Here is a 26,567-nt window from a genome sequence, read left to right as displayed (position 1 = left end):
TATTGTATTTCCGCGTATTGTAAAATGTAACCTCAGATACAGTTTCAACATCAGCATGTTTTCCTACAAAATTCTATAAATAATAAATGCAATACGCTACAAATAAATTTCATATATTTATTCCGAATGAAATATGCTAACGAAACAATATTAAGATAATACATTGAAGTGCAATTTTGAGGACGAAACTGCCATATATAATGGAGACATTTCAGTTCAGCATAGCGAGCGAGCAGTATACAAATGGAGCATATGCCGTAATAGATGCGTCGACAGTCGCGTCTATGTAAGGCTGCCCCGCCTTGCTCATGCCCAAGAAAACCTCGCTCATAAGAATTAAAGGTATTTGTTGGAATATTTCACTGATAGCTTTGATTAATTATTACACTACCTCACACATTTTCTTTAGTTTCAAAACATCTGAAACCTTATCAAGTCTCAGGACTGTTTTATCCGTTATTTATTTTATCTCTTTTATTATATTTCACTGATATTTACATTTTGTGAAACACTTTTAACACTTTTATTATATCTTGAATATCTTAGAAACCATATTTATGGTTTCTAACTTTACCTCGAGTATGAATATACAAAGGGTCTTGCAGTACCCTTCATTTATTCTCACTCTTCTATTACTTTTATTTCTATTTACCTCTTTCTCCAGAGACTATCACCGCTATATATCTTAATATAAGCCATTATTCTATCAATATGCCTTTCAATCCTTCGGATAACTTATAATATACCCCAAAAGGCGGTAATACTACTGCCGAAATAGGTCAGGTTCCCTTTTTAGAGCCAAATACGAGTTATTCGGATTCCTCCGCGAATTCTATAACTCAACAGAGTTGTGGTAAAATGAGTGTTCAAGAATTCAAGAGAAAAGTATATTTTTTAATGAACATTCATGCTGTTGTTATTACTATTATTATTGGGGAATATAACTAATTCGGGTATTCCGGAACTTCTATTTCTAAAAAAAAGCATGCATATATGATATGTAATTACGAAAATTATTAAAATCTGTTTGCTCTTAAACTGCAAGTAGGGAGAGTCTAAACATGCATATAGTTAAATGGGTTTAAACAATTTTGAAGCGTACAACACAAAACATAACTTTTTTTCTCTCCTATGGAATGCGGTGTTCCAATTATACTTGAGATAATTTGCCCCTTTCAATTGGCCAGAAACCAAAATATTGAATAAGCCGAACATTGGTAAAGAGATGGGTTGAGCAGCTTATAAATACAGATGCTTATTAAACTATTTTCAGTGATGCAAACTAGAATGCCTGCTCGAATGTTTGTCCTTCAAGATAAAAAGACAACAAATATTATATTAGTAGCGGACTAAGAAAGTACTCTCAAAGAATACATTAGAAACAGCCATAGTAGTAAAGAAATTTACCATATAATCTTGCTTTAACGCTTCTTCTTTAATTTGATCGTAACTGCATCAGATACGTTTAGAATTCCATCATGCTTCTTCCCTAGTTTAGGAAATTGACAGCTGTAAGATACGCACATATGTAATGCTGTGCTTTTCGGCCTCCTATACAAATAGTATAATATGAAAATTATTTTGTTCAGCACATCATCGTATTCTTGATTACGCACATAAACATTATTATATTTTGAACCTTAAATAAGCTTATCTTTGTTATTCAGCTTCCAAACATTTCCGCGACAACTAAATCAGGCCAATCAAGAATTTTTTTTTTGCTGGTAGAGAAAAATATTACTCATAAGTCACCGACTTATCGTTGATAAAGGTTGTAATAAATACGAAATTTCACTAGAACAAAAACGATAAGTAATTGCATAATAGACAATTCATTATTTTTTTTTTTTTTACTTCCACACTGTCCTTAAAAATTGGTTAGTTAATTCTGCACTATTTGGCGGTAACAACCAAATATAATTGTTATTGGTGCAGCGCAAGGAGGGGGGGGGAAAAGTCAAAAATAAAACATTGAAGATATCGTTAAAATGTCTCGATAATAATTATAGTTTCCAAAAAAGAGCCAGGCGCAACTCTACGCTTATCTTTTTAGGGAAACAATAAAGAAAACACTAGACATCGTATTCTTCCGCCGGCTTTGCTCTTGAATTGAATAAACATCGTAGATTTCGTCAAACGGTCGATAAAATTAAATTATTTCCAACTTCGAACTAATTCAGCTAAAAAAGAAAAACAGGAAACCGGATAAGCAGTTTCAAACTGGATAATGAAATCGCTTCAAGAGGGACAAACAAAATTTAGACTTCCAGGTCTGCGGAGATCATACTCTGAAAGAGAAATAACGGCAAACAACGATTACAGGTCTCATGATTTACGCCAAAGTAGATCAGAAGAAGTGTGAATAGTTGTAGGTACATGTCAAAAAAAAACACATCGTCGATCATCAAAACACCAAATGGCTGCTTGCTGCGGTTGCAAACGCCGACGCAAAAAATGTGATGGAAAATATCCAGCTTGCTCAGGTTGTGAGCATTTGGGAATTCAATGTACATTAATATACCCACCGACAGGGCAAGAAATTTCACGCGACTACTTAGAAAGACTTGAAAAGAAGGTCCAGCGACTGCAAAAAGAGATGGATATAAGGAAAGAAAAAAAACATGTTGAAGGCAACAAGTTGACGAAAAGTGATTTGGATCAAACTCAGGTAAGACGCGTTACTCAAACACATAATTTTGCAGAACAAGCTGGGCTGATAACAGTTGGAACAGCCACGCTATATCTGGGAGGCCAGTGCATACTCCATAGCTAAAGCTATTGCAAGTAGTATTTCTTGTAAATCAGGAACTTTTGACAATGTGAGTACTCGGACTCAGGGAGTGACTAATCTAGATCCGATTGATGAAATGTATAAGTCAACTTGTCGTAGTTTTGTGCCCTTTTTTCAGCCTTCAGGAAAGGCGGCCGAAGCATACCTTTGTGCCTATCATGACCCAATACATATTCAGTACCCTTTTCTAGATTGGGAAGAGGCACGATGTTGGTTTGAACATGTAATGTGTTTGAAGGAAGGGCAAGATGTACAGACCAAAATGCAAAAATTTTTATATACATGATTTTTGCAATTGGAACCCAGCTTCTTGACTTTAGAACAGGAATTTGTGGCTGCACGAGAACTTTTTACGAGAAGGCGTTTCGATAAGCAGTATTGTCGAGCACACAACCATACATACTGTTCAGGCGTATCTAATGTTGGCAGTATTTTCTCAGAAAGTTCTGGATGGATCCTCAGTTTGGCAGACTGCAGGTATGGCAATCAGAGCTGCTGTAGCTTTGGGACTACATAGAGAACTGTCAAATGAGTATTATTTTCATCGCCAAAGAGGTGTTCCAGAACAACAAAAAAGCAAAATGAACGATTTAAGATCAAGAATGTTTTGGTCTGCATATGGAATCGAAAGGATGAATGGATTGATCTTAGGGAGGCCATTCAGCATTTCTGATGTGGATATAAATGTTCCTGTACCAAAGAGGACTCTGAAAACGGAAATAGCTTATCAAGTAGTCATGCTTTGGCAAATACAGTCCAGACTTTCTAGCTTTATTTACAAACCACCACGCTTGATGGGAACACCGAAAGAGTTGGAATATGACGAGAAGACAAATTCTGTACAAATTAAATGAATGGTGGCAAAACTTTCCTACCAAAGAGAAGGTAAACTGTCCATTTGAAACCGACAACTGGCCCACAATATCATATCACAATTCGGTTACAGTACTTCTTAGACCGGTGGTCCTGGAGGTATCCAAACTTGGCGTCGACAGTTCTTCAGACTGTGTGAGGTGGTTTAATACATTTTTGAGAGTGCTTCAACAATATGCCTCAGTTATAAGAAAATGTATTTGAAACGTACGTTTAGATACATGTGGCTCACAGTTCACTGCTACTTTGTGGCTGGCATTTCATTTCTCTACTGCGTGTGGCTAGATAGGAACTTTCATATTTTGAGACCTCACGGAAAGAATCTGATTTATGAAACGATTTCATCATGCTCAAGTATTCTATATGTAGCCGCTGAACGTTGGCATTGTGGTTCAATATTTCGGGATACCTTTGAGCATATGTCTGAAATTGTGAAACAATCCATGGACAATGATGCTGAAGATATGACAGGAGAGACGTCAATGGAAAAGGACAAAGAATCTTCCGTCACGCCTGAAACAGAAAAATCAGTAGACATGCAAGCTGAAGCAATTAAGTTCTACTCATTACCAGGAATTTCGGGTAAACAATCCATGACTATTGATAATTTGGATGAACTGTGGGAATTTTTTGACATTACTGGTGACAAATTTCTCAGAAGCGAAATAGGGGATGGAGGCTTTTCTTAAATATCTTTGAAAGGAAATTATCAAACGAGCATTTTAGAGAAACATTTGTCCTATCATTTATTCCTAAATATTTACTGGATATCTACTAGTAATAATAAACAAATCTATTGTTATCTAAAATTTCATATTGATATATAACTTGGATCTAATTCCCATGTAACCCTTCATACTCTAAAGAAACAGGTAATGTTTCAAAATAATCTCCAATAGGCTGATATTTAACATCCTTGAACTCTTCACCAAAAGCTTGTGGACCACCATTTTGTAATCCTCTTTGTGTTCTCCACTTATTTGAGGCGGCAAAAACCATGATATAGACTATCAAACCGTAACGATAATCTTGGGTTCCTACTGCATTTCCATCCTCATCAACTAGGGTGATCAAATCTGGGACAGAGCACAAAGGAATAAGCCTGTTATCTTCAACTTGATAGGCAACAATATTCTCATTTTTAAACGGCATTCTAATGACAGTTTTCTTTACTTTTTTGTCCAGTTCGATCACACCCGGGAGACTTTCGATTTCCACAACACCATATCCGTACCCCCTTTTAAGTTTTTTCTCGACAGAAACAATTTTTCCCTTCAGAATGCATTTTGTGCACTTTGAACCGCCAGAGGAATTAATTATATAGCTAGGTAGATGATCCAAATCCGAGTGATAGGCAGCCAAGTATGCTGCACGTCCAATTCTCCATGACAAGGAAACTGGATTATGAACAGTTTGCTGCTCCATCTGTTCAATATCCATTGAAGGTTCCACACATGCACCTTGACAACCACGATTATACATACAATCTCTCATGATATCTTCCATCTGAATATCATCTATCGCACTGTTAATTGTTAATTCAAACCCATTTCCATCAGAAACAGTAAGATATGGATAGCCTCTGTTTTCGCTGTAGACAGAAGGAAGTGATTGCCACTGTGTTGGGTAAGCACGTCCCATTAGATCAAGATCTATGACGGGAAGATTTTTCATAGCTGCAGTCCAAAGGCCACTGAGCCCATTCCCTCCTCCTATCTCAAACATAAATATTCCATCCGTTTTTTTACCCTCATACTGCTCCATTCTATCCAAGGCCTCAAGGATCTCATCGGCATGAAGCCTTTCTCCAGAAATAGTAGGAGATCCGAAGTAACCAACATTAATGGCCGACCAGTTCCACTCGTAAGACTAGAGAATTTATCCAATGTCAAAATCTGAATATTATGACCATGTCTAATCATTCTTTTAAGTTCAATAACAGAACTATGCGGATCTCCACCTCCTCCACAACCCAATATATATGCTCCACGTCCAATGAAATCTATGTCAGTTTCAGTGAGCTTCCAAATTCCGTTAACAATCTTTGGTCTATAACTTTCATAATCAAATTGCTCTTGTTCTTTGCTAGACACTTTAGCATGCTTGTACACGGCCACGGTCAAAAATTCATTATCGAAGGGGAGACTTTGCTCAGTCTCAGCTTTTCTTGTCAACTCAAGAGCTTTGTCATAGTCGACATCACCAACAACTTTGACTTCAAAATCATAAACGTTTTCAACATACGGAACTGCATCGGAAACAATATTAACAACTTCAAGTGAAGAGCTGCTGGCACCCTTCAAGATAGCATCATTTTTTGCCCTTGCAATTAATTCATTGATAACACTTTGCTTTTCTTCGTCAGTTGCTCCCTTGAGTGTTTTAAATTCTGAAATTGAGGAAGAGATTTTTCCCAAGGCAGCACCAATGGCATTAGCCACCTGAGAGTATGGCGGTTTAATCACTTTAGATGTTCCCGCCAATTTATCTGGAGCAATGAACGAACCTCCACCAACAAAAATTACAGGTATATCCCTTCGTGACGTCTTCACTCTATCAATAACCTTTTCAAGGTGCCTTTTAAGAACTTGCTGATATTTTTCCAAATAATTGGAAGAAAACTTATCCTTAACTCTATTTGGATCACCAATTTCGATAAGCTCACCTGAATTTCCGTCATTTGACTCCTTTTGTCGTATCGACACAGAAACATCAGTCGTTGTGACTGTATTACCACCGAAAACTAAAGATTTGGTGACAATATCACTTCCAGTAGAGTCAGGACCAACAGTAACGCCGTTGTTTCATTTCCCCTTACTATGGAACCTCCACCAAGACCAATGGACACAACGTGAGGCATTGAAAAATTCATGCGCACTCCTCCAACGTATGAGTACATAGCAGATTGCCGTGGAAATCCACTACTGAGAATTTGACCCACATCTGTTGTGGTACCTCCAACATCACAAACAATAACATTATTATGCTTAACATCAGGATCCTCCGAGCATAAAATAGCTGCACCTCTCATGGAGTTAGTGGCACCCGAAGAAAACGTTTTAATCGGTGTCTCCAAAGCACCTTTGATTGAAAGAACAGTACCATCATTTTGAGAGAGCATCACAGGGCAACGCAAGCCAAGCCTTCTAGCGGCCCCAACAAAAGAATGAATAATTTTTTGTCCAAATTTCTTAATTGAGGCATTTAAAATAGTGGCATTTTCCCTTTCTACCATACCAATTCCGGATATCGTATGAGAGAGAACAACATCGCAACCGGGAATTTCTTCAGAAACAATTGCACCTGCTTCTTTCTCCTGACTTGCATTCATGTTGGAAAATATTCCAACAATTGCAACAGCTGTAATTCCAAGACTTCTAATTTTTTTGCACTCTCGTCTCAAGGCAGACTTATCCAATTTCCTTATATCACCACCTCCAATATGAGAACCACCATCAATGCTGCAAAAATACCCATTAATAATATCAGCTAAATCTTCTGGGAAATCTCCAAAAGGAGGCAAACTTTGTCCAAATGGTCCAGCAAGTCTAATCACTGCAACTTTTTCAAGTCTATTTGCATCTCTCTCAATCACGGCATTGATGAAATGTGTAGTACCAATAGTTATTGATATTATTTCATTTTTTGAAATGCCATATTTTGGATTCCCTAGAACAGTCGTAATTGCATGTTCAATACCAACTGAAACATCTGGGGTTGTGACAGATTTATGCCAAGCAATGACCCCTTTTGACTCGGTACCTAACTTCTCCGGTTCGACAACTACCAAGTCGGAATTCGTTCCACCAACATCTACCCCTATGATAAGCTTTCTATTTCCCATTTCTCTTGTCAAAAAAAATGCCTTTTAACTTTACCACGGATTCAGTTGTCAAAAATGAATGTTACACATTAGCCATAAACAACTCTGAATGCATTTTTCCCCGGCTTTTATACATTTGGAACATCAAAATATGTACACCTATTCACCTTTCCTCAAAAATTTTATTTGGGTAAGTGACACGAAGCGTATCCAAATTTGGAAATTGATACGAAGACGAGAAATGGTGCATATCTTTCGGTGGTCAGAATTTGGTTCCCGCGGAATATATTTGAACGGTAATAAGAATATTTTAGTTCAAAAATATGACTACATAACAATTAGTTTCAAAATCATGGTGAAATCAAGCCCTCTGAAAAGAAAGTATAACAGAGAAAGGTTCAAAACTTTGTACCACGACAATAGATAAAAGAAAACAACTTCAAGATAAAAGACAAAAGACAAATATTCTATTTCAAAGACCCGTTCCAAGCATCCTAAGTCACAGAACTATTCAGATGCTTTGAAAGGAGGCTTTAAAGGGGGAAAGAAAGTTTTGAAAGAGTGCAAAATGACTAACAAATGAAAAGAAGAAGAAGTAGTAGTCCAATCTTAAGCGGTGATCTAGTTATTTGTCGGAATCGTATCCTGATTTGGAAGGGGAAATAATTTTTTCAACTTTGTTTCAAGGGAAAGATAAAAAAAATGACGGAACATGTATTTTCAAAATTTGGAGATTAAGATACGGAGTACACCGTAATAATATATATATAAACAGGTTATTCAGTGTTCAAAATTATGCTTGCAAATGCAAAAAGTATGATGAAAACGCACATGTATTTATCATAGTGCTAGAGGCATAAATAATTTCAAGCCAAAAAAAAAAAAAAAAAAATGTCTTTTCTACGGAGATTTACTGACGCCATTACTTTGGAGGAATCCGATGGTATGAAGAACAAAGATTTGGTGCCAATCCCTATAGATAGAAGAAAATGGGGATTTCCTGCCTACTTATGGTATTGGGGAATTACGTCACTTTGTGCAGTTACTTGGTCCGCTGGTTCATCTTTACTCTCTTTAGGCCTTAACGGAAACTACGCTATGGGAATAGTTGTGATTGCAAATGCAATTATCTCAATAGCTGCTGCCTTGAACGGTTATTACGCATCCAGATATCATATTGGTTTCTCAGTGTACCAGCGAGTGATATTTGGAATTCGTGGGTCCTGTATTGGTGTGCTAATAAGAGCTATTCTCTCTGTGGTTTGGTTTGCTAGTCAAGCCTGGCTTGGGGGACTTTGCGTCAACGTTATTTTGTCTTCGTGGAGCAAATCATATCTAAATTGGGAGAATACTCTACCAGAAAGTGTTCCCATGACTAGTCAGGAACTCTGTGGTTTTGTGATATATCTTGTTTTGACCTTTCCATTCCTCATGGTGCCACCTCAGTATCTTGATTCACTTCTTGCTGTTGCAACATTCATGATTTTTTTCATGGGTATTGGAATAACTGCCTGGGCTGTTCATTTCAATGGAAACAATTATGGTAGCTTGATGAATGAAAAAATGAGTTTAAGCAGCTCAGATATGGGATGGGCTTGGATGTACGGACTATCGAGTTGGTATTCATCCTTGACTTCGGGAATAGCCAATCAAGGCGATTACTCCAGGTACAATAAGAGCACGAAGGGATGCATGTACGGTATTGTTCTTGGAACAAATCTCACAGGATTTTTGGTGCCTTTATTTGGAATTTTAACAGCTAGTGCTTTGTACGATAAATATGGAACCTATTACTGGATGCCAAATGATATATGCATGAGATGGTTGCAGGACAACTATGACTCAAAATCCAGAGCAGCTGCATTTTTCTGTGGATTGGCCCTTGTTGTTTCTCAGCAAGGAGTTAATACTGTTGGAAACTGTATCAGTGGAGCGATGGACTTAGCTTCCTTATGCCCAAGATTCCTCAACATTAGACGTGGATCAGTGTTGGTCATGTTACTCGCATGGCCAACTCAACCCTGGCTTTTTTACAATTCAGATTCCGTCTTTTTGACAGTTATATCTTCATTCTCCGTTTTTCTTACACCATTAATAGCAATATACATCTGCGACTTTTATGTGATTCGCCGATGCAAGCTTAAAATCTCTCATTGTTACATTTCTTCTAAGGAAAGTATCTACTGGTATAACAACGGCATAAATTGGAGAAGCATCATATCTTTTGCTGTGGGAGTTGCTCCCGGCCTACCTGGTTTGATAAATGCAGCAAATCCCTCAATTTCCATCAGTTCAGGTGCACTACACTTCTTCCAAGGTTCATTCATATTTCAATTTGCGATCTCATTCTGTGTCCACTATGCTCTTAACATATTTTTAAATGAAACGGTTGGAGAACCTGATAAAACTGATTTATTTAATACATACAAGCCAGCCGAGTGCAAGCATTATAATTTGATCCCATATTCTACTACAAACAGTACCGATCCTGCTATTGGTGCATCAGAAAAGGCCTTTTCTGAAGAAGAAATTAGGACTGTTGAAAGCGTGCATTAATATTTTAAATATATGATTTTTTTGAGTTCTTTATATTCGTTCTCTTTTAAAAGCATAAGAAGTATGTATATTATCAGAATAGTATATAATCTTGGTGTGGATCACTCAGCTCGGTGTATTTGCCTTCTGCTATCTTATTTCTAATATGCTCTAGACGCTCTAGCGATTTCTCCCCAACATACATACCTCTGGAAGCAATCTTCCTGAGAATGCTTGCAAAGCCCTGATAGAGCTTTATATTATTGATGACCAAAGAGATTAATCCTCCAACATACACTACCCAGTGCAAAGTGACTCCACAGGTGTCATAATACGGAGCGGCAAATATACTTTCAAGCAAAGCAATAAGCTTCACTTTCGTTTCATCTGGTGATTGTTCCCCTATTAAAAAGAATATGACATACAATTCCGTCCCTTTCCTGAACGTAATATCAGTCATTTTTAATGTTATCTCCATCTCAATGTCCTTTAATCCTAAACTTCTATATTCAACATGAAATTTATCAATCTGCCGTAATAGTTTATAACCAAATGCTCTGGCCCTTTCAACAGAAACGGAATAATTGTCCAAATAGATGAGCCCAAGAATGTTAGTTCCACTTAAGTTAATCCCCAGTGACTTTTCGTGGTTTATAAAGTCGTATAGACCCTGAAGAATCCTGTTAAAGCTCATAGAATACCCTCTAACAACGTTGATGCCATTCTTTAACGTTACATATTCACTTCGCGACGTTGGAGCGAAAAGCACTTCTAAAGGTGTTGGTTTTGTGATTTCTCCTCCGTTGTCAGAGCTTATCATGGCCAAAAATTCCACGTTAAAAAACCATTCTCTCAAAACATGAAAGAAATCCAATGCTGCTTTATCGGTGTCGTTGTTAAGATCCACAGTTTCAACCAAAGGGATAGCCTTTCTCATCAAAGTATAACAATTTCTGAGATTGCTTCTCCATGTACCATTTGGATCACAGCTATTAACGGAAAATAGAATGGCCACAGAGAAGGCTAACGTTACAAGTTCGGAAAAAGAACATCTTTTGGCAAGTGCAGTTTTGAGCTCGGTTATGATCTTTCGAAGCATTGGGATCCTTACATACTTATCCCAGCATTTTTCTACCTGTGGCATACCTGCAGAGGAATAAAAAGTTGTCAAAAACACACTGGCATTGAACAAAATGGTATTCTCTATGATATTGTGCCTTTTGGTCAATACAAGGAAAATGTTCATGATATCATTGAATGTTTCTTCCGGGTAATCCACAAAATTATAAAAGAATTGTGTTTCACGACAGAGAGTCCAGACAAATCCAAAAGATTAGAGTTCGACGTGGCGAGCGTATCTTTTTCCATATTACCGATTATGGGATCAAATCTTTCGAGTATCTGCAAACACTCCAAAGCAGATGAACTTCTCCAGGAGGTCCTAAATAAATACAGATTCGGCTCCGATATATGCTTTTGACTCAGCTTCCAGAAATCCTGACCATTAGTACCTAGCATATTTATAAGGGCAACATCATTTGGAACAATATCAATCAAATCATCAATCTTAAAGTCGTCCAAAGAGATACCAAAATTATGTTCTGAACTACTCTCAGTCGGAATGATATCCTGAGTTTCTCGAGTAGTAGCCTTATCAATAACCGCTGTATTGTCACTTGTTGAACTAGATGCTCTAGATTGAATTTTCGTGCTTGAAGGTAAAATCATATCGGAATTTGAAGTTGATTGTAAGGAAATTGCTTGCTGAAACCCACCAAACTCCCTTGAGTCTGCTATCTGATTTAAATTTTTAGTATCAGCGCTTTCATTTAAACCCCCAGCAGTTTTACTAATGATTGAATTACGCAAACTGTTGGCCAAATTAGTTTCAACTTGATTAGAATTACCTTTAAAGGTTTCCGAAAGTCTCCGAAGCTCTCCTCGGTTAACTATCAAATTTTCTGCAAACATTTCATTTTTAAAAACACATTGTAGATGCAGCCGGCTACATCTCCCACAAATCGGATACGATTCATCGCATTTCAAATGTACTTGCTTGCACTTTTGGCAACCATTCCGTGAGTAGCAATTTGTTCTTCTTCTGACCTTTGTCACCCTATATTGTTGTTCTCCAATTGATGGTGAATCTCCTTGAACATTTTGCACTCTCATATATGACAAAAATACATCAACTATTGACACTTGGAAATCATTTCCGGTATATTGTGAGATAAGAATTACAGAAGATGAACGAACAGTTTTGCCAATGTAGTACCGTTTAAAAAAAAAAAAAAAAAGCGGAAAAATCTTGATGCGGGTAAGTTCATGAACCAAGATACTCCGCGGAATTCAGAATTGCCTTACTTAGAAAGGTTGGGCGATAATCACATAATAACTATGCAATTCGTACGAACAGTAATCAAAAGAACATAATTCATTCAAAATTAAGACCCATCAAAGAAACCAAGTCATCCGAACCATATACTGAATTTAGATCATATTCACCTCCAAAAAGGTCACTGATTTGACTATCAAAATCCCTAAAACTTTCAAGTGTAGGTTCATAGTTATTATTATCAGACAATCCAGACCGTTCAGTTGATAAATTTGAAGAAAATGTAGGCTGCAAATTTGTAGTTGTATTCGCAACCATACTTTCACGAGGAATCTTCCCTGAAACGTTACTTCCGTGTATATCAATGCGTGAATTATCATTTATACTAATTTTCGACCTAAGAATTCCTTGTAGTGTCGATTCAAGTTTCTCATCTTTCATCCCTGCACATTTCCGTTTTATAAACGTAAATAAAAACGTTACCATAACTTTATTTCTCCATGCTATAAAGAAACGTGTCTCCAACTTACTTAAAGCCGAATAGTAACTCTTGAAATGATTAAGAATACTTTGGAATAGCCCGGCTGTGTCTTTTAGTAACCATGATTTTACCTCTGCTAAATCATCCAAGTTATAAAAGTGTTCTATTTCATCCAATATCCTAGGACTAGCCATTGGATCAATCTCACGGATACTCCTGGATATAAACCAGAACTGCACTCTTTCAAAGCAGCTGTGAATTCTGACAAAAATGAGATTTTGCAAATCCCCACACAATAAGCTTAAAATGCTTTGACTTGAGTGATCCGTGGAGCTTTTTGATAAACTATCAGCCAAGTCATAGCTAAGCTTGAATAAACAAATAGCAGATTGAGACGCCTTTCCTGAGGCTTGCTTTCTATCTTCGGCGTTCTTTGCAATATCAAAGGCTAGGTAGGCAAATGTGTTAATATACATGTACACGAATGCAGCTGTTAACAACAACCTGGACTTGGGAATACTGAAAATCGCATCTACCTTCTTTCTTCCCTTTCCAATAGCTCCATAAAGTGAAAATATGTTTGGACAATATTGATATTTTAGCAAGACGAGCTGGTCAACAAATTGCATCAATTCACCGAATTCAATTTTTGTGTCAATTCTATAAACGCGGCTTAACATATGATGAAGTAGAAGACATAAGTTGTGATTTGCAGTAATGCTGTTATTAATTTCCCCTTCTAAAAGTAGGCGTTTAAGTTTTTCTGGGGGCAGTGTCATCATATTTTTGTGCTCAAACAGACTGATAGCTGCTTTTTCATCTTCGGTGAGATCTGGAAGTTTGACATCATAGTAGCCTTCGGAAATCATCGGGAGACCTCCAAAATTAAATGCATTGAGAGTATCAATCCATATTATCTGGTAGAAAATCCGACGCCAAAGTATTTTGATAGATTTGTCCTTTATGAGCGTAGGAAACATATCGGGGTCTCTGTTCAAACCAATAAGCATGCTCATTTGAACAAGCATATTGACAAATATAGAGTTTTCGGCGCTATCTTCATTTATTTCCGAAGAATATGCTTGATAAAGATGAAGATACAAAAGACACTGTATGCTTGAAAGCGTAACTCTTTTGAAAATACAAAACTCTCCATCTTGAGAAAACAAAAGCTGCCTCGCTAATTCAACAATCTCAGGTTCAATCTTAATACCGGACATTACAACTATTCTGGCACTTTCATCAGTGATTTTCTCAACGCTTCCATTAGGGATAGCTATATATGAGAAACGCATAACGAGCAGGAGGAGGACGATAAAAACAGTTCTTGCTTTCGGATTTAATACTGAATGCTTTCCATGGTCCATTGTGTAGATTGAGAACTTCAGCTCTGATTGAAATGCAGTCTCATCTATAAATGGCATCAAGTAGTAAACTCTATTGAAGAAATGCTGAACCAAAGCATCAATTATGAAGGGAGAAGGCAGTTTGTCTTGGATCAAGTGAATTAAATCATTTCGTCCAGTATTTGACTGAGTTAAAAGGTTTCCACGATGCTTTAACTTATAGGCAGTTATTGATGAAGCAAGTTGGTGATTCAGTCTTTCACCATTTGTGTTGATTGTAGAACTTGACTCTTTTCCACTTGGACAGCCAATACTTAATCCGTCAGTATCTGTGAGAATACTGTAAAGCTTTGGTTTTCTTGTAGCCTTTGAAAACTCATTAAACATCGAAGCTAGACCAGAATCACCTCGAAGTATGCTGAGTCTCGATGTAGATACACTATGAAAAATCAACCTGTCCTTAACTAGAAGCATGTCGAAATTCGCAGAAGCGCATTCTGAGCTCTTTAGAGTGTAGTCCCTGTTATTATCCATTATTTTGTGCTTTAGACTTTCATTTTCTGATCTAAGACGACACAATTCTTTGAAAAGCTCTTGCTTATACCTTTGTCCTTGCTTTATTTTCCTTTTCAATGGCTTCTTGTACACACACTCTGCGATAACATGCCGTTTAATGCAATTCCCGCATGGTTGACCACGGTCGCATTTGATTTTCCTCCTTCTGCACCTTTCACAGGAAATCGACAATCTTAATCTTCTTTTAGGTTTCATGACTTTGATACCAGAAGATTGGTTCAGGTATTAGAGTGCTGACAAGAAAACTGGAAGCATTAACTTTTTGAGGATTGTGGAACAAATATATTGCTAACTGCGGGCAGCGATTAAAAGAATTGCCGTGCGGACAAATAAAACTCTTATCTCCGCGGAAAAGTTTTGTTGACTGAGTGCTTAGAATAGCGGGCTTAAACAAGTCTTATTTCCTTGCCAAGAAAAATTACATAAGTTTGAACAACCAAGTTGTATATATATAAGTATAACTTTGTGTCAATCCACAGGACAAAAATCTAATATTTCATTATGTACAAGAAATAATCTATATAGGCATTACCAGACACCAGAAATACTTAGCAGGAAAACTGAAGTCTAGACAGCAAAATGATAAATGGTAAAAAGCAGGACGTTAATACTGGAGAGCAGTCTTCACAGGTTACAATCATGATGCACGGAGAAAAGTTGTTTCTCTCCGGATTAATAGCATTGATTGCGCTTTGCTCAGGCCTCAATACGCCAATATATTGGGTTGCTATACCGGAGATAAAGAAGCATTTTGATATTACCGAGGAGCAGGCTAATCTTACCATAACAGCATATCTCGTATTCCAGGCAGTATCTCCAATGCTTGTGTGCACTTTTTCTGATATATGGGGTAGAAGACCGATCATTTTATATTGCATGCTAGCTTCCTTGGGGTCAAACCTAGGATTAGTACTCTGCCCATCTTACGGAGTAATGATTTTTCTCCGGTGTTTGCTAGCAGCACATGCAGCACCTCTAATAGCTATTTCCTCAGCAGTTGTAGGTGATTTTACCACTCGAATTGATCGCGGTGGTTATGTTGGCTTCACGTTTGGATTCACATTGATAGGAAGTGGTCTTGCACCTTTTATCGGTGCATGCTTAGACCAAAGATGGAAATGGCGAGGAATCTTTGCATTTGCGGCCATACTTAATGCCATTTCACTCACCCTTGCATTTCTTTTTTTACCCGAAACCAGCCATCCCATAGTTGGCAATATGAGCATTCTCCCAAGGCATTTCATCCACAAATCACCGATCATATATATTCGAGGAAGAAAGAGAATTTGTGGTCTAGAAGCAAACACAACAAAGAAATACAAATTCAACATTAAGGAAATAGTTACAACTATGAAGTTGCTCAAAGACCCGCTTGTCATCTTTGCTTTGGTACCAAATTCACTTATCTATGCAACATGGACCATGTCACAGGCAACTATGTCACTTTCCTTAAGCGATAGTTACCACTACGTGCCGATTAAGGTTGGACTATGCTTCTTGGCTCCCGGAATTGCCTGCTGCACTAGTGCAATACTTTGTGGAAAGTTGTTGAACCACGGATACAAGAAACAACATGATGACGGGGAGATTACAGAAGAGGAAACAGACTCCTCTAATGAAAGCAGAGAGATTCCTGACACTCAGACTCAAGATCTAACCGTCAACTCGGAAAACTCTCCCAATAACCATCAACCAAATATTATTAGGGCCCGCTTGAGATATTTCCAGCCATTTAACTTGGGAGTGGTCATATCCTCAATTCTATACGGCTGGTCAGTAAATCAGCTTTGGAATGTCGCCACTGTTATAATATTCACGGCAATTCTGACATTCTGTTCAGTGTACCCCCAGACAGCTACAAATACACTTCTTGTTGATTTGCATCCCGAGAATTCTGGTGCGGTTTCATCGCTTAACAATTTGTTTAGATGTGGGTTGGGATCCATTTTCATTTCCTGCCTTACCAAAATGAACGGTTCCCTAACTATAGGTGGAACCTACACTCTCATGGCCGGAATCTGCACTATTTCAAGTCTATGTTTGCCATTCGTACTCAGACAAAGCGATTCCATAATCAGAAAGAGTCCAGAAAGATACACTGATAACAAGGCCACACAAAATGTATAACAAACAGAGAATATAGTGCAGGAATCATGCACTTCAGCGATTTGTAATAAAATGTAACAAAAACTAACTCCCGCATGTCAAAATCTCGCCTTGTAAACCTCGTAAGACCTCTTTTGGAATGCTTTAGTCATCACCATGGCCACCCTTTTTGCAAAGAGTGAGCTGACTCGATTGTACAGCTCACTATTGAAGTCATATTGTAAACCAAGGTGAACACTACATCCGGCACCTTGAGGCTCAATTGTCCATTCAGTCTTCAAATACTTGAAGAGTGTATTTGTAATTGACTCGGCAGCAACAAGCCTTGGGCTCTCGCATGTCAATTTGCATGTGAACTCCTCCTGAAACTCGTTAAAACCAACCTTTAGGCCGGCTTCAGTAGGATCACCATTTGAGTCCTTGGCATTAACGAAAGACTTCATACAGAAAGGTATGAATTGCTCGTATTGGTCCACTGATGATACAACCTCATACACTAGTTTTTGTGGATAGGGGAAATGCTTCTTAAATGTGTATGATTGATGGCCATGGTCCTCTCCATGCCTTCTAATCAGACTGGCTAAACTAACATTTCTGTGTGCTTGAATATGCAATCTATTCAAAGCCACACTTTGCGGGAGCGTTATAGCAGATGGCCTACAAAAAAATCTGGATGGGACCCTGATGGCCGAATAAAACATTCTGTCCTGGTCAATTGTGCTCTGTGTGCTTGTATGGCCTCGATTTTTATCCTTCAAATGTTGGTTCAATTGTTTCAGGCCGTTGGGCTCGTATACAAGAAAATAATCGAGATGAAAAATAAAAAAAAAATAAAAAATTTGAAAAAAAAAAAGACTATCGCTATAGAAAAGTAGGCAACAGGTATAGATGCAAGGATGTGGTAATGCGCTTTTGTATTGAACGCAAAATGTAACAGGGAGAGAGATGTATCTGTTAAGTAAGAAAACATATATATATCACAAAGATGTAAGGATTATTGTGCATAAATGACTTCTCAATATAGCAGTTCTTAGAATTTTCATTTTGAATACGTAAACAAACAATGAGGAAATAAGGTTGAGGAGGGCTGTGGGCTTTGAATTATCCAGTCTGCTTCAGTGCTAAATTCAGGAAAAATTCGCGATACCTCGTTCGGCCTGTAAGCGGCTTAATTTCCCCACCGGCGATATACACATGTCGGCGCGCGCTTTTTCATTATTCCGGCCCAGTGTCCAAAATTTCCCATCCCTGCAGTACTGGGCAAGCGAAAGCCAATAAGCTTTAGTGCGGGAAAACTACCCCCTACCCAGCAGTTTTCCCACATGCAGCTTTCCGGAAACTTTAAAGCACAGGCGGATTTTCCAGCAATTGTGAGCAACCACTTGGGCTTATTCACTTTTTTCCCTCCATTCTTTCCATCTTCCACTTACTTGAATCGCTTCTTTTATAATTGGCTTCCTGGCTTGTACTAACATCAGCTGGTCTGTCAATTGCAAAAAAGTGAAGACCAATAGAAGCTGGAAGTTGGCAATCCAATTTTGAATCATACTCTATTTTTCAGACACATATTAAAATTCAACCAAGCAGGTAAGCCATGGAAAACCCATTCCTCGCCTTTCAGCAGTACTTGTCCGGGGTTTCCGGCCTCGATCTGGAAAGTACAAAAATCCTCACATGTCTCGTGGTGTCATTTCCAGCAAGTGCAATCTTCAAAAGACTCCCGGATAAGAACATCTTATTGAAAAATGTATACATTGTGGCGGTGAGTGCCATTTTTATCGCCTTCATCCTCCAGATCAGATCCGGATTCTTCATCCTCTTGTTTAATTCGATGTTCACTTACGTCATCACGCGCTACTACCGGTCTCCGTTGATGCCCTGGGTAAACTTTATAGTGTTGATGCTTCTCATGTGTATGAGCCACTTGAAATCGCAATTCCAGCGGCTCAACCCCGACAAGGTCGATATCGACATTACTGGTGCACAGATGGTCTTGGTCATGAAGCTCACAAGCTATGCATGGTCATATCGGGATGGTATCTTGTACAAAAAGGACCGAAACAGATTCAACAGGGAGCTGAATCAGTTCCAGAAGTCACGTGCCATACTTTCGCAGCCTTCCTTGATTTCCTACTTGGGATACTCCTTCTTCTACGGCTCCATTGTTACTGGTCCATCGTTTGACTTTGCCGATTACCACAGATTTATATTGACGGACGTGTTTGACGACGTTCCGGCGGAAAAACGGCCTGGAAAACGAAGAAAGCGGAAAATTCCGCACAGTGGCAAAGTTGCACTGCTAAAAGTGGTTCAGGGGCTTTTCTGGGCAGCACTAATGTTTGTTCTGAGGCCGAGATTCCCCACTGAGTACGAGGTGACAGGTGAATTTCGCCATGAACGTTCATTTTTGTACAGAATATGCTACATGTGGGTTGTTAGCTTTGTGTTCAGGTTGAAGTACTATGCAGCATGGACGATTAGCGAGGCATCGTGCATTGTTGCAGGTCTTGGATACAATGGATATGACCCCGTGAAGAAGAAGATGTACTGGAATAGAGTGCAAAATATCGACCCGAAGGCTTTTGAAACGGGCCAAAATATCCACGACTGCTTAGAGGCTTGGAATATGAACACAAACAAGTGGTTAAAGAACTTCGTCTACTTAAGATGCTGTAACATTGATCGTGAAACCGGCAAACCTAGCCGGGGTGTTCTCCCCACTTTTGCAACGTTTGCAACTTCAGCATTTTGGCATGGAACTATGCCAGGTTACTACATGACATTTATAGCTGGAGCCATCATTCAAACTGTTGGCCGTGTCTTCCGCCACAACTTGAGGCCGATGTTTATTTCCAAAGATGGTAGCAACGTGTCTACTTTCAAGAAATTTTATGATTTGGTCTGCTGGGTAGTGACACAACTCAGTTTTGGCTACATAGTGGGCCCCTTCCTCTTTCTGACCTTTAAGCGCTCGATGCTTCTTTGGGCAGGCGTCTATTTCTGGGTTCACGTTGGATCGTTTACGGTTTTCTTCATATTCAACGGTCCATATGCAAAGCAGGTCAAGATATTCTTCCAGAATCGTGCTTTACGCTCAACTGCACTACAGGAACCAGACCACGGCACAGAGAAGACCGAATTGGAGGCAGAGAAGTCGGAAAAGGCCAAGGATGACATCCTTACACACTCAAACCAGAGCCTGGCATCCTTGCCAACATTTGACAAGCAATCGGAGCTCCATGACAGTGTTGGAGTTCTGGATGTCGACATGGAAAGTAATATTGACAGGATAAATGAAGAGTTCCAGGAGTGGAAAAGAGAGGCCACCAAGGGAAAGAAGGCGCAGCAGTTGACGAATGAGGAGATTGAGCATCTTAAGGAGGGCTTGACGAAGCTTCAGGGTGATTTGAACGATTACATTGGTTCATTAGACACACTGAGCGATTCGAAAAAGAAGAACGATTGAGGAGAATGCTGTTGGAAACTCCACAAATTCAAATATACTGCACTTCTGTGTAAGGCTGAAATAAAAAGACAGAATATCGGGAAGGTAGGCTAGGTAGATATAATGTAATTACGCTAATCTGTATGCTACAGGCACGCTATGTATCATTAGAAAAGACGTGGACATTAAAACACATTCACAACTGCCTATATTGCAGCTTCTTCACCCATCACATGTCGTCATCCTCATCTTCATCAAACAAGTCGAGACCAGCCATGACTTCACTTGCATCTTTTGGCTTTGCATGCTCTCTGTGATCGAAACTCGTCTCTCCAACCTCATCATCATCATCATGGCTCTGGATGGTTTTCTGCTCTTCATCTTCACCATCAACCACACCGTTTGCATCACTTTTATGCTCATTGCTCTCATCGCTATCTCTGTTTTCCTCTTCAATGATTCTATCCGGGTACATAGAGGCCATTGCCAGCATTCCACGCCTCATATTGTCATCGCCGGGCCAGAGAAAGTTGTTCGGAAGCAAGAATCCATCAAAAGTTTGCGGTATCCTCGAGAATTTCGAGAGTTTCATGGCATATGCTAGTAGCTTTTTCACAGATTTGAGATCCGGCTCTGGAAGTTTCTTTTTCGCTTCCTCAATACTTTCCACATGGAGTTTTTTCATTTGTGCGACGGATAAGTCTGGAAGACGTGCCAATTCCTGATGACACTCATCCAAGGTTGTGAGAACAGTACGCAAATTCATGTTTAGTTTGTCGTTTTCTGCATTCTGTCGTATTATCTGGTTCGATCTCATTTCATGTAGCGTTTGTATTTTATCCAACTCTGAATTAAAACAGTCCACTGCCTGCACAATATCTGCCGCTATATCCGGATTGGGTTCGTACTTTTGAATCGAATTCGTCAAATCTTGTAGCCTTTGCTCTATCACAGATAGCTTTTTGTATATTTCGGTTTTATCATTATGGTAAGTCTTGAAGTTTCCCTGGCCGTTTTTCGATACCTGGGCAAGGGCCGGAGATCCCGAAAGTGAAATGGGTGTATTCTTTGGCAGTGTCGACGACATTGAGCGATTTAAATTCCTTTTTTTGACAAAAAATAGATAGGGTTTGCAAGTGGTGGTCAGGGTCCGAAAAGAACACAGTTAGGACGAAATAGGAAGAGATAGATCTTAAAAAAAAAAAAAAAAGATAATAGAAAAATGCCAGCACCCCCTGATTCGTAAGCAATCACATTCATGCATTCTCTGGTGCATGCACGCTCGACAATTTACTGCTAACTGCAACATAAAATTTCGTCCTTTTTCTTTCCAAATTTCAAAATCTTGCACAAATTAATCCACAACAGTTGCAAAGCATGTCAGTGAATCCATTTGACCCGTCAATGGACCAGGAAGTCGACCCCTGGGCAACTAGCAACCCAAGCAAGCCAATTAGTGCTACTGGAGGCTCATCTAGCATGTATGTTTCTTCAGAATGGGGTGAGGCAGAGCATCAGAACAATATATTGAACAGAGACGAGTCAATATTTGGCTCCGGAAGCGTTCTCAATAGCTCAAATGGGATGGAAGAGAGTCCTTTGGTCCCGGAAGTGTCAAACAACATTAAACATGGAGAAACAACAACTGTGAGCGACAAAAATACTGAAAGAGGGGAAATTTCGGTTGAGGAAGGGGGTGATATTGAAGAAGAAGAACAGTCATACAATGCACTGCAGTCGGAAGAGTGGGCAGATGACATTGTGGCAGAATTCAATCCCCTTAGTTACAGAAACTCGGATGACAAAGTGATACTCCAGGTGAAGGAGATACCGGAAAAGGAAGGCCTAGTGTTTAAGCACATCAATTATATGGTGATGCACAACATTGAGTTTTCAAGCCAGTATTTAAACACGTTGGAGGCAAACACAAATGGCAAAATTGGAGCCAATCAGACCGGCACAAACACCAATTCCAGCATAAATTCAATTTCAGGCACGAGTACGGGACCCGGAGCAAAGAAAAGAGGAAGGGGATCGAATGAAACAAAAGTGGTGAGACGTTATAGCGATTTCGCATGGTTAGCAGATGCACTGATACGGAAATATCCCTACCGAATGATTCCACCTCTCCCGCCAAAGAAGTTTGCAAGTAAGTATACCAGCAAGAAGGAAAGCAGGATGCTAAATCCGTATTTATTACTCTCAGTAACATTACTAACACCTTCCAGTAGCAGCAACCAATGATCCAGCGTTTCTTCAACGAAGAAGAAGAGGTCTTCAGCGTTTTTTGTACGAGCTAGTGAGGCATCCAGTTCTTTCCAAGGAAAATCTGACGGTAATGTTTCTTACAGTGCCGAACGACTTTGCCGGGTGGCGGAAATTCGCCAACATTGATCTGGGGAACGAGTTTGCAAACGTGAAAATACACATTCCGCACAGATTTCACGTGAATATGAAGCCGGCTCTCCAGGGATTGAGAGATAATGACTCCAATTACGGAGATAGTGCTGAAGATGACCAGGGTTCGAATCCAGGCTCAAAAAACAGCCAGGTCATCAACAACATCACACAGATTTGGAGTGAGAGCCCGAAACAGCACACAGAGTCGGATTTTGTTGACAACTTCAACAAATTGGATGGGAACTTGACCCGCCTGGCAGAAATATGGTCAAGGCTACTTTTTCTCGTGGACAGAATCGAAAAGCGGGAGTTTGCAGCGGCTTTGGATCACGAACGAGCCTCAAACATGCTCGATAAGTTTGTTGAAACGGACGTTAATGTGTTTGGTGAGGATAATATGGCCTCCCACAAGGCCGGAAACCTCTCTGAGGAGTTTCAGAATCTCGACATCATCAACACGATCTTCAAACAGGTGAGCAAGTTCATGCTGAACACGAAAAAAGTGAAGTTTGATGAGCTAAGTGCTGTCGGGGTGGAGGTTATGGAGAACTTCAAGAAGTTCCAGGACTATTTAGCATCGTTGCACTTCCTCATGCAGCGGATATCCATCTACAGAAATGAGTCAGAGAAGCAGGTGCACTCTCTTCTAGGCGGTGTGACCCACAATTACGATCGGCTTTCCCAAATCAAGGGAAAGTCCGACATCAAGGGTTCGGAAGTGGACAGGTTGGTTAATGTTGCAACGAAAAACTCGCAACAGCTTGAAACAGTCATCTCACAGATCATCTTTGTGAAGATGACTTTCCTGAACGAGTACGCACTTTTCCAGAAGGTGAAGTACATTGCAAGTGAGGCAATGCAATGCTGGTTCCGGGAACGAGCCGACTACGGTGATAAACAGCAAGATGCACTAAGAAGAGCTTTTAACGATCTCGAGGATCTTCCTTTGAGGTGAATAGTGTTATTCGTGTGTAAAACGACAGATCTATAATTAAGAATGACTAAGAAGTAAACGTAAAAAGACGTGATTAGAAGTCTACGCGTGCGATGTGTAGAAAAGATACAAGATGGAAGCAGCAGAAATTCTCCCTAAGCAATCTTCTTGGATGCATTCGTGAAGCCGATACCTTTGACTGTGGCGTACAGGCAGTCAGAATGGTCGATGCAGTCCTTGAAGAAGAAGTTGGTGCCAAATATGGTCTTTATGTCTCTTAATAGTAGCACCAATCTGGCGTCTAGTTGCTTCTTATTCACCAAAACACGTCCAATGTCTTCTTTACCCACCACCATGTACACAAATGCAAGCTCCAGCTGATTTCTGCCCATACAACCACTGCCTTGGATCAGATCCATGAGATTATACGCAACTCTAGTGCCAACATCTTCAGGAGTCTCACCTGGACCTCCAATATCATCCACGCAATATCGAATAGGCGTCTTCTTTGACTCCGAAAACAACGTGAGTCCAAAGCCAGGCGATTTTCCTGAATTCTCTCCCCTCCAGACATCAGTGGTGATGTCAACAAGACACCCTGTAGGCCTCAAAACGTTTCTGGCAGCATCAACAAGCCGATTTGCAACAGATGGAGACACCCTTGCACAGTATGCGACTCCTTTCAAGGCCGAAATCTTGGGCAGATCAAGGATGTGGACGGTTGACGGCTGTGCAATCAACGAGTTGACCAACAAGTGGACTTCACCGCCTCCATTTGGTGGCTCACCACGTTTCAAAGTGTGCAATTCCACTTCTCTAACACCAAACTTTTCCATAACTGGCAATAGCCCCCACCTGATGAAGTCTAAGCCTGGGTCCTGCTTTGAGGACGTGATTCCATTAAAAACAATCGAAAACTTCTTCTTTGAAAATGGCGCTAGATACAGCATGGGTTCGATGAAATAACCGCAAGATTTTGATGTTGGACAGTTGTGTGTAAAGTTTCCACCAATAATGAGTCCGGGTTTGTATATCACCGTTGTACCTGTGTACGATATCTCTATAATCGAACCATTTGTCACTGTTTCAAGCAACCTTAGAAACGAGATCTCGTAGTCCTTGAGACCGGGATTCAGGTCATCAGGTCTGATTTTCTCAATTCTAATAGCTTTTCCACTTAATGTCGACAGTATAAGCCTGAGGCGGAAATTCTTCGTTCCCTGGAATGTCGGAAGCTTTGCGTTCTTAAGTGACACCATTGTATGCTGCTTATTTGTGGAGAAAGGACGTGAAAAACAGTTGGATCAGTATACTAGAGAAAGGAGATGTGAGCATAAGAAAGATCTTGCATTCAGGGATTCAAGGATCTGCAGGTAAAATTTTCATTTTTCACTTCCCCAATTTTTTTTTTTTTTTTTTTTGCTTACACCAATCTTTATGCACGATACATCCGTGCATCTTGGTCCCAGTTGTTGATTTTATTTCGCTCGATTTCATTTCGGCACGGTCTGTGTTTTGCGTATCACTAAGAATAATTACACTTACGAGCATTCAGCACATAAATTTGCCTTACAAGCGGCAAAAAGCAGACCAAAATGAGCAGCAACGTGAAGCAAGAGCAAGGAAAGTCCACAGCTGGCAAAGAGGGATCGCCCTTAAATGTATTTGAAGGGGGAATTTCGAGTTCTGAGGATATATCATCATTAGCAACACCAACATTAGCGACGCCACAATTGAGTACACCAGCCCCAGAGGACTCAGAAGACGGAGATAACGGGAAAGGGGCGGAGAGGGAAAAGCACAAAGTGGAAGAAAAGACCGGGATACATTCACAAAGTGAGCTGAAGAAGGGAAAAGATGCAAAAGCAGTAAAAAGTGCTGGAAATGGCAAACAGGTGGACCCAGAGGCACTAACAGATGCCGTGGCAGCAGCCGGAGTGAATTTGAGGATGGAGGAGGAGCAGGCTATGGCGGGAAGCTCCGGGTTGTCCGTTTCAAGAAAGCAAGTGCACCGAAACCACTTTTTAAAACCTCAACAACTAGCGTGGTTTATGGCAAGGGCTATGGAGGATCAGGGAATGCGGACAAGCGGGTTCGATCCCGAGTTGATTAACCTCATGTCTGCCGCCTGCGAGTCGTATATGAATGGGCTGGTAACGGATACAGTACTGATGTCAAGACACAGAAGACGAGGTGTGAAAATCAGGCGGCATCAGTCGATATCCGGGTCGAAATCAGATATATCACGTGCATTGAGGGATATAGCGATCAAGCAGAAGCTCATGGAGGAGAAGCGGAGTCAAAGGAGGGTTGCTCTGGGCTTGGATGAGGAAAAAAAAGATGAAGAGACTGAAGAACAGACACAGACAAACCTTACGGCGTCTCTGATGATGTCAGGATCGATGAAAAAACGATATTCTTGGATGCAGACTTCAAATTCACGCCATACACCGTTGGGGTCACGTGGTGATAACGGTATCCGGTACCGGGAGGCTCGGGAGGAACCCGGAATTGTAACGAGAGATGTGTTGGCAGCTATAGAAAACCGCAGAATGGGAGTAGCATCGACAATAGTGAAGGGATATGCGAAGTTGAGGGATTGAGAGGTTGCTGTGTATTGTACTGTATAATAGGGTGTGGTTTGTCTTGAGTTGAGTAATATAATTGCATCAAGGATCGCTTTTAATGGTGTGGGAGCTGAAGATATATAGATATTAGCATAGAAATGCAATAGCATAGAAATGCAATAACATATAAATTAACATAGAAATGCAATAATATATAAATTAACATCAACATAAACATCATTACTCAGCAAACCCCACTATTCGTTCGATATCTCTACTCTAATTAACTGGTGAGCATATTCCAAATATGCTATATTCTAATCTACACATATTCACAGCAAGTTCTCCTATCATA

At 39.7% G+C, this 26,567-nt stretch overlaps 13 protein-coding genes across 13 annotated transcripts; 7 read left to right on the top strand and 6 right to left on the bottom strand.

The window, feature by feature from the left end:
- Positions 1-3,210: 3,210 nt before the first annotated feature.
- BRETT_003444 (uncharacterized protein) lies at positions 3,211-3,645 on the top strand (the record flags this gene model as incomplete). Its single annotated transcript, XM_041281953.1, has 1 exon — positions 3,211-3,645. One exon carries the CDS (start codon positions 3,211-3,213, stop codon positions 3,643-3,645), a length of 435 nt encoding a protein of 144 aa, XP_041139744.1.
- A 438-nt stretch (positions 3,646-4,083) lies between these two features.
- On the top strand, positions 4,084-4,353 carry BRETT_003443 (uncharacterized protein; the record flags this gene model as incomplete). Its single annotated transcript, XM_041281952.1, has 1 exon — positions 4,084-4,353. The coding sequence occupies one exon, from the start codon at positions 4,084-4,086 to the stop codon at positions 4,351-4,353; it is 270 nt and encodes an 89-aa protein (XP_041139743.1).
- A 145-nt stretch (positions 4,354-4,498) lies between these two features.
- Positions 4,499-7,508, bottom strand: BRETT_003442 (uncharacterized protein; the record flags this gene model as incomplete). Its single annotated transcript, XM_041281951.1, has 3 exons — positions 4,499-5,469; positions 5,517-6,430; positions 6,454-7,508. 3 exons carry the CDS (start codon positions 7,506-7,508, stop codon positions 4,499-4,501), a joined length of 2,940 nt encoding a protein of 979 aa, XP_041139742.1.
- An 870-nt stretch (positions 7,509-8,378) lies between these two features.
- Positions 8,379-10,043, top strand: BRETT_003441 (uncharacterized protein; the record flags this gene model as incomplete). Its single annotated transcript, XM_041281950.1, has 1 exon — positions 8,379-10,043. One exon carries the CDS (start codon positions 8,379-8,381, stop codon positions 10,041-10,043), a length of 1,665 nt encoding a protein of 554 aa, XP_041139741.1.
- Positions 10,044-10,116: 73 nt separating this feature from the next.
- Positions 10,117-11,993, bottom strand: BRETT_003440 (uncharacterized protein; the record flags this gene model as incomplete). The annotated part of the gene is made up of 2 exons (XM_041281949.1): positions 10,117-11,223; positions 11,328-11,993. The coding sequence occupies 2 exons, from the start codon at positions 11,991-11,993 to the stop codon at positions 10,117-10,119; spliced, it is 1,773 nt and encodes a 590-aa protein (XP_041139740.1).
- Positions 11,994-12,456: 463 nt separating this feature from the next.
- BRETT_003439 (uncharacterized protein) lies at positions 12,457-14,955 on the bottom strand (the record flags this gene model as incomplete). The annotated part of the gene is made up of 1 exon (XM_041281948.1): positions 12,457-14,955. One exon carries the CDS (start codon positions 14,953-14,955, stop codon positions 12,457-12,459), a length of 2,499 nt encoding a protein of 832 aa, XP_041139739.1.
- Positions 14,956-15,339: 384 nt separating this feature from the next.
- BRETT_003438 (uncharacterized protein) lies at positions 15,340-16,887 on the top strand (the record flags this gene model as incomplete). The annotated part of the gene is made up of 1 exon (XM_041281947.1): positions 15,340-16,887. One exon carries the CDS (start codon positions 15,340-15,342, stop codon positions 16,885-16,887), a length of 1,548 nt encoding a protein of 515 aa, XP_041139738.1.
- Positions 16,888-16,964: 77 nt separating this feature from the next.
- BRETT_003437 (uncharacterized protein) lies at positions 16,965-17,567 on the bottom strand (the record flags this gene model as incomplete). Its single annotated transcript, XM_041281946.1, has 1 exon — positions 16,965-17,567. One exon carries the CDS (start codon positions 17,565-17,567, stop codon positions 16,965-16,967), a length of 603 nt encoding a protein of 200 aa, XP_041139737.1.
- Positions 17,568-18,460: 893 nt separating this feature from the next.
- Positions 18,461-20,332, top strand: BRETT_003436 (uncharacterized protein; the record flags this gene model as incomplete). Its single annotated transcript, XM_041281945.1, has 1 exon — positions 18,461-20,332. The coding sequence occupies one exon, from the start codon at positions 18,461-18,463 to the stop codon at positions 20,330-20,332; it is 1,872 nt and encodes a 623-aa protein (XP_041139736.1).
- Positions 20,333-20,540: 208 nt separating this feature from the next.
- Positions 20,541-21,398, bottom strand: BRETT_003435 (uncharacterized protein; the record flags this gene model as incomplete). Its single annotated transcript, XM_041281944.1, has 1 exon — positions 20,541-21,398. The coding sequence occupies one exon, from the start codon at positions 21,396-21,398 to the stop codon at positions 20,541-20,543; it is 858 nt and encodes a 285-aa protein (XP_041139735.1).
- A 290-nt stretch (positions 21,399-21,688) lies between these two features.
- On the top strand, positions 21,689-23,666 carry BRETT_003434 (uncharacterized protein; the record flags this gene model as incomplete). Its single annotated transcript, XM_041281943.1, has 2 exons — positions 21,689-22,460; positions 22,546-23,666. 2 exons carry the CDS (start codon positions 21,689-21,691, stop codon positions 23,664-23,666), a joined length of 1,893 nt encoding a protein of 630 aa, XP_041139734.1.
- Positions 23,667-23,800: 134 nt separating this feature from the next.
- RCL1 (rRNA-processing endoribonuclease) lies at positions 23,801-24,904 on the bottom strand (the record flags this gene model as incomplete). The annotated part of the gene is made up of 1 exon (XM_041281942.1): positions 23,801-24,904. The coding sequence occupies one exon, from the start codon at positions 24,902-24,904 to the stop codon at positions 23,801-23,803; it is 1,104 nt and encodes a 367-aa protein (XP_041139733.1).
- Positions 24,905-25,240: 336 nt separating this feature from the next.
- On the top strand, positions 25,241-26,248 carry BRETT_003432 (uncharacterized protein; the record flags this gene model as incomplete). The annotated part of the gene is made up of 1 exon (XM_041281941.1): positions 25,241-26,248. The coding sequence occupies one exon, from the start codon at positions 25,241-25,243 to the stop codon at positions 26,246-26,248; it is 1,008 nt and encodes a 335-aa protein (XP_041139732.1).
- Between the last annotated feature and the right edge of the window lie 319 nt (positions 26,249-26,567).

The sequence above is a fragment of the Brettanomyces bruxellensis genome, chromosome 9 (genome assembly GCF_011074885.1).
Source record: "Brettanomyces bruxellensis chromosome 9, complete sequence".
Classification (NCBI taxonomy): domain Eukaryota; kingdom Fungi; phylum Ascomycota; class Pichiomycetes; order Pichiales; family Pichiaceae; genus Brettanomyces; species Brettanomyces bruxellensis.
This window is presented reverse-complemented; position numbering and strand designations above follow the sequence as displayed.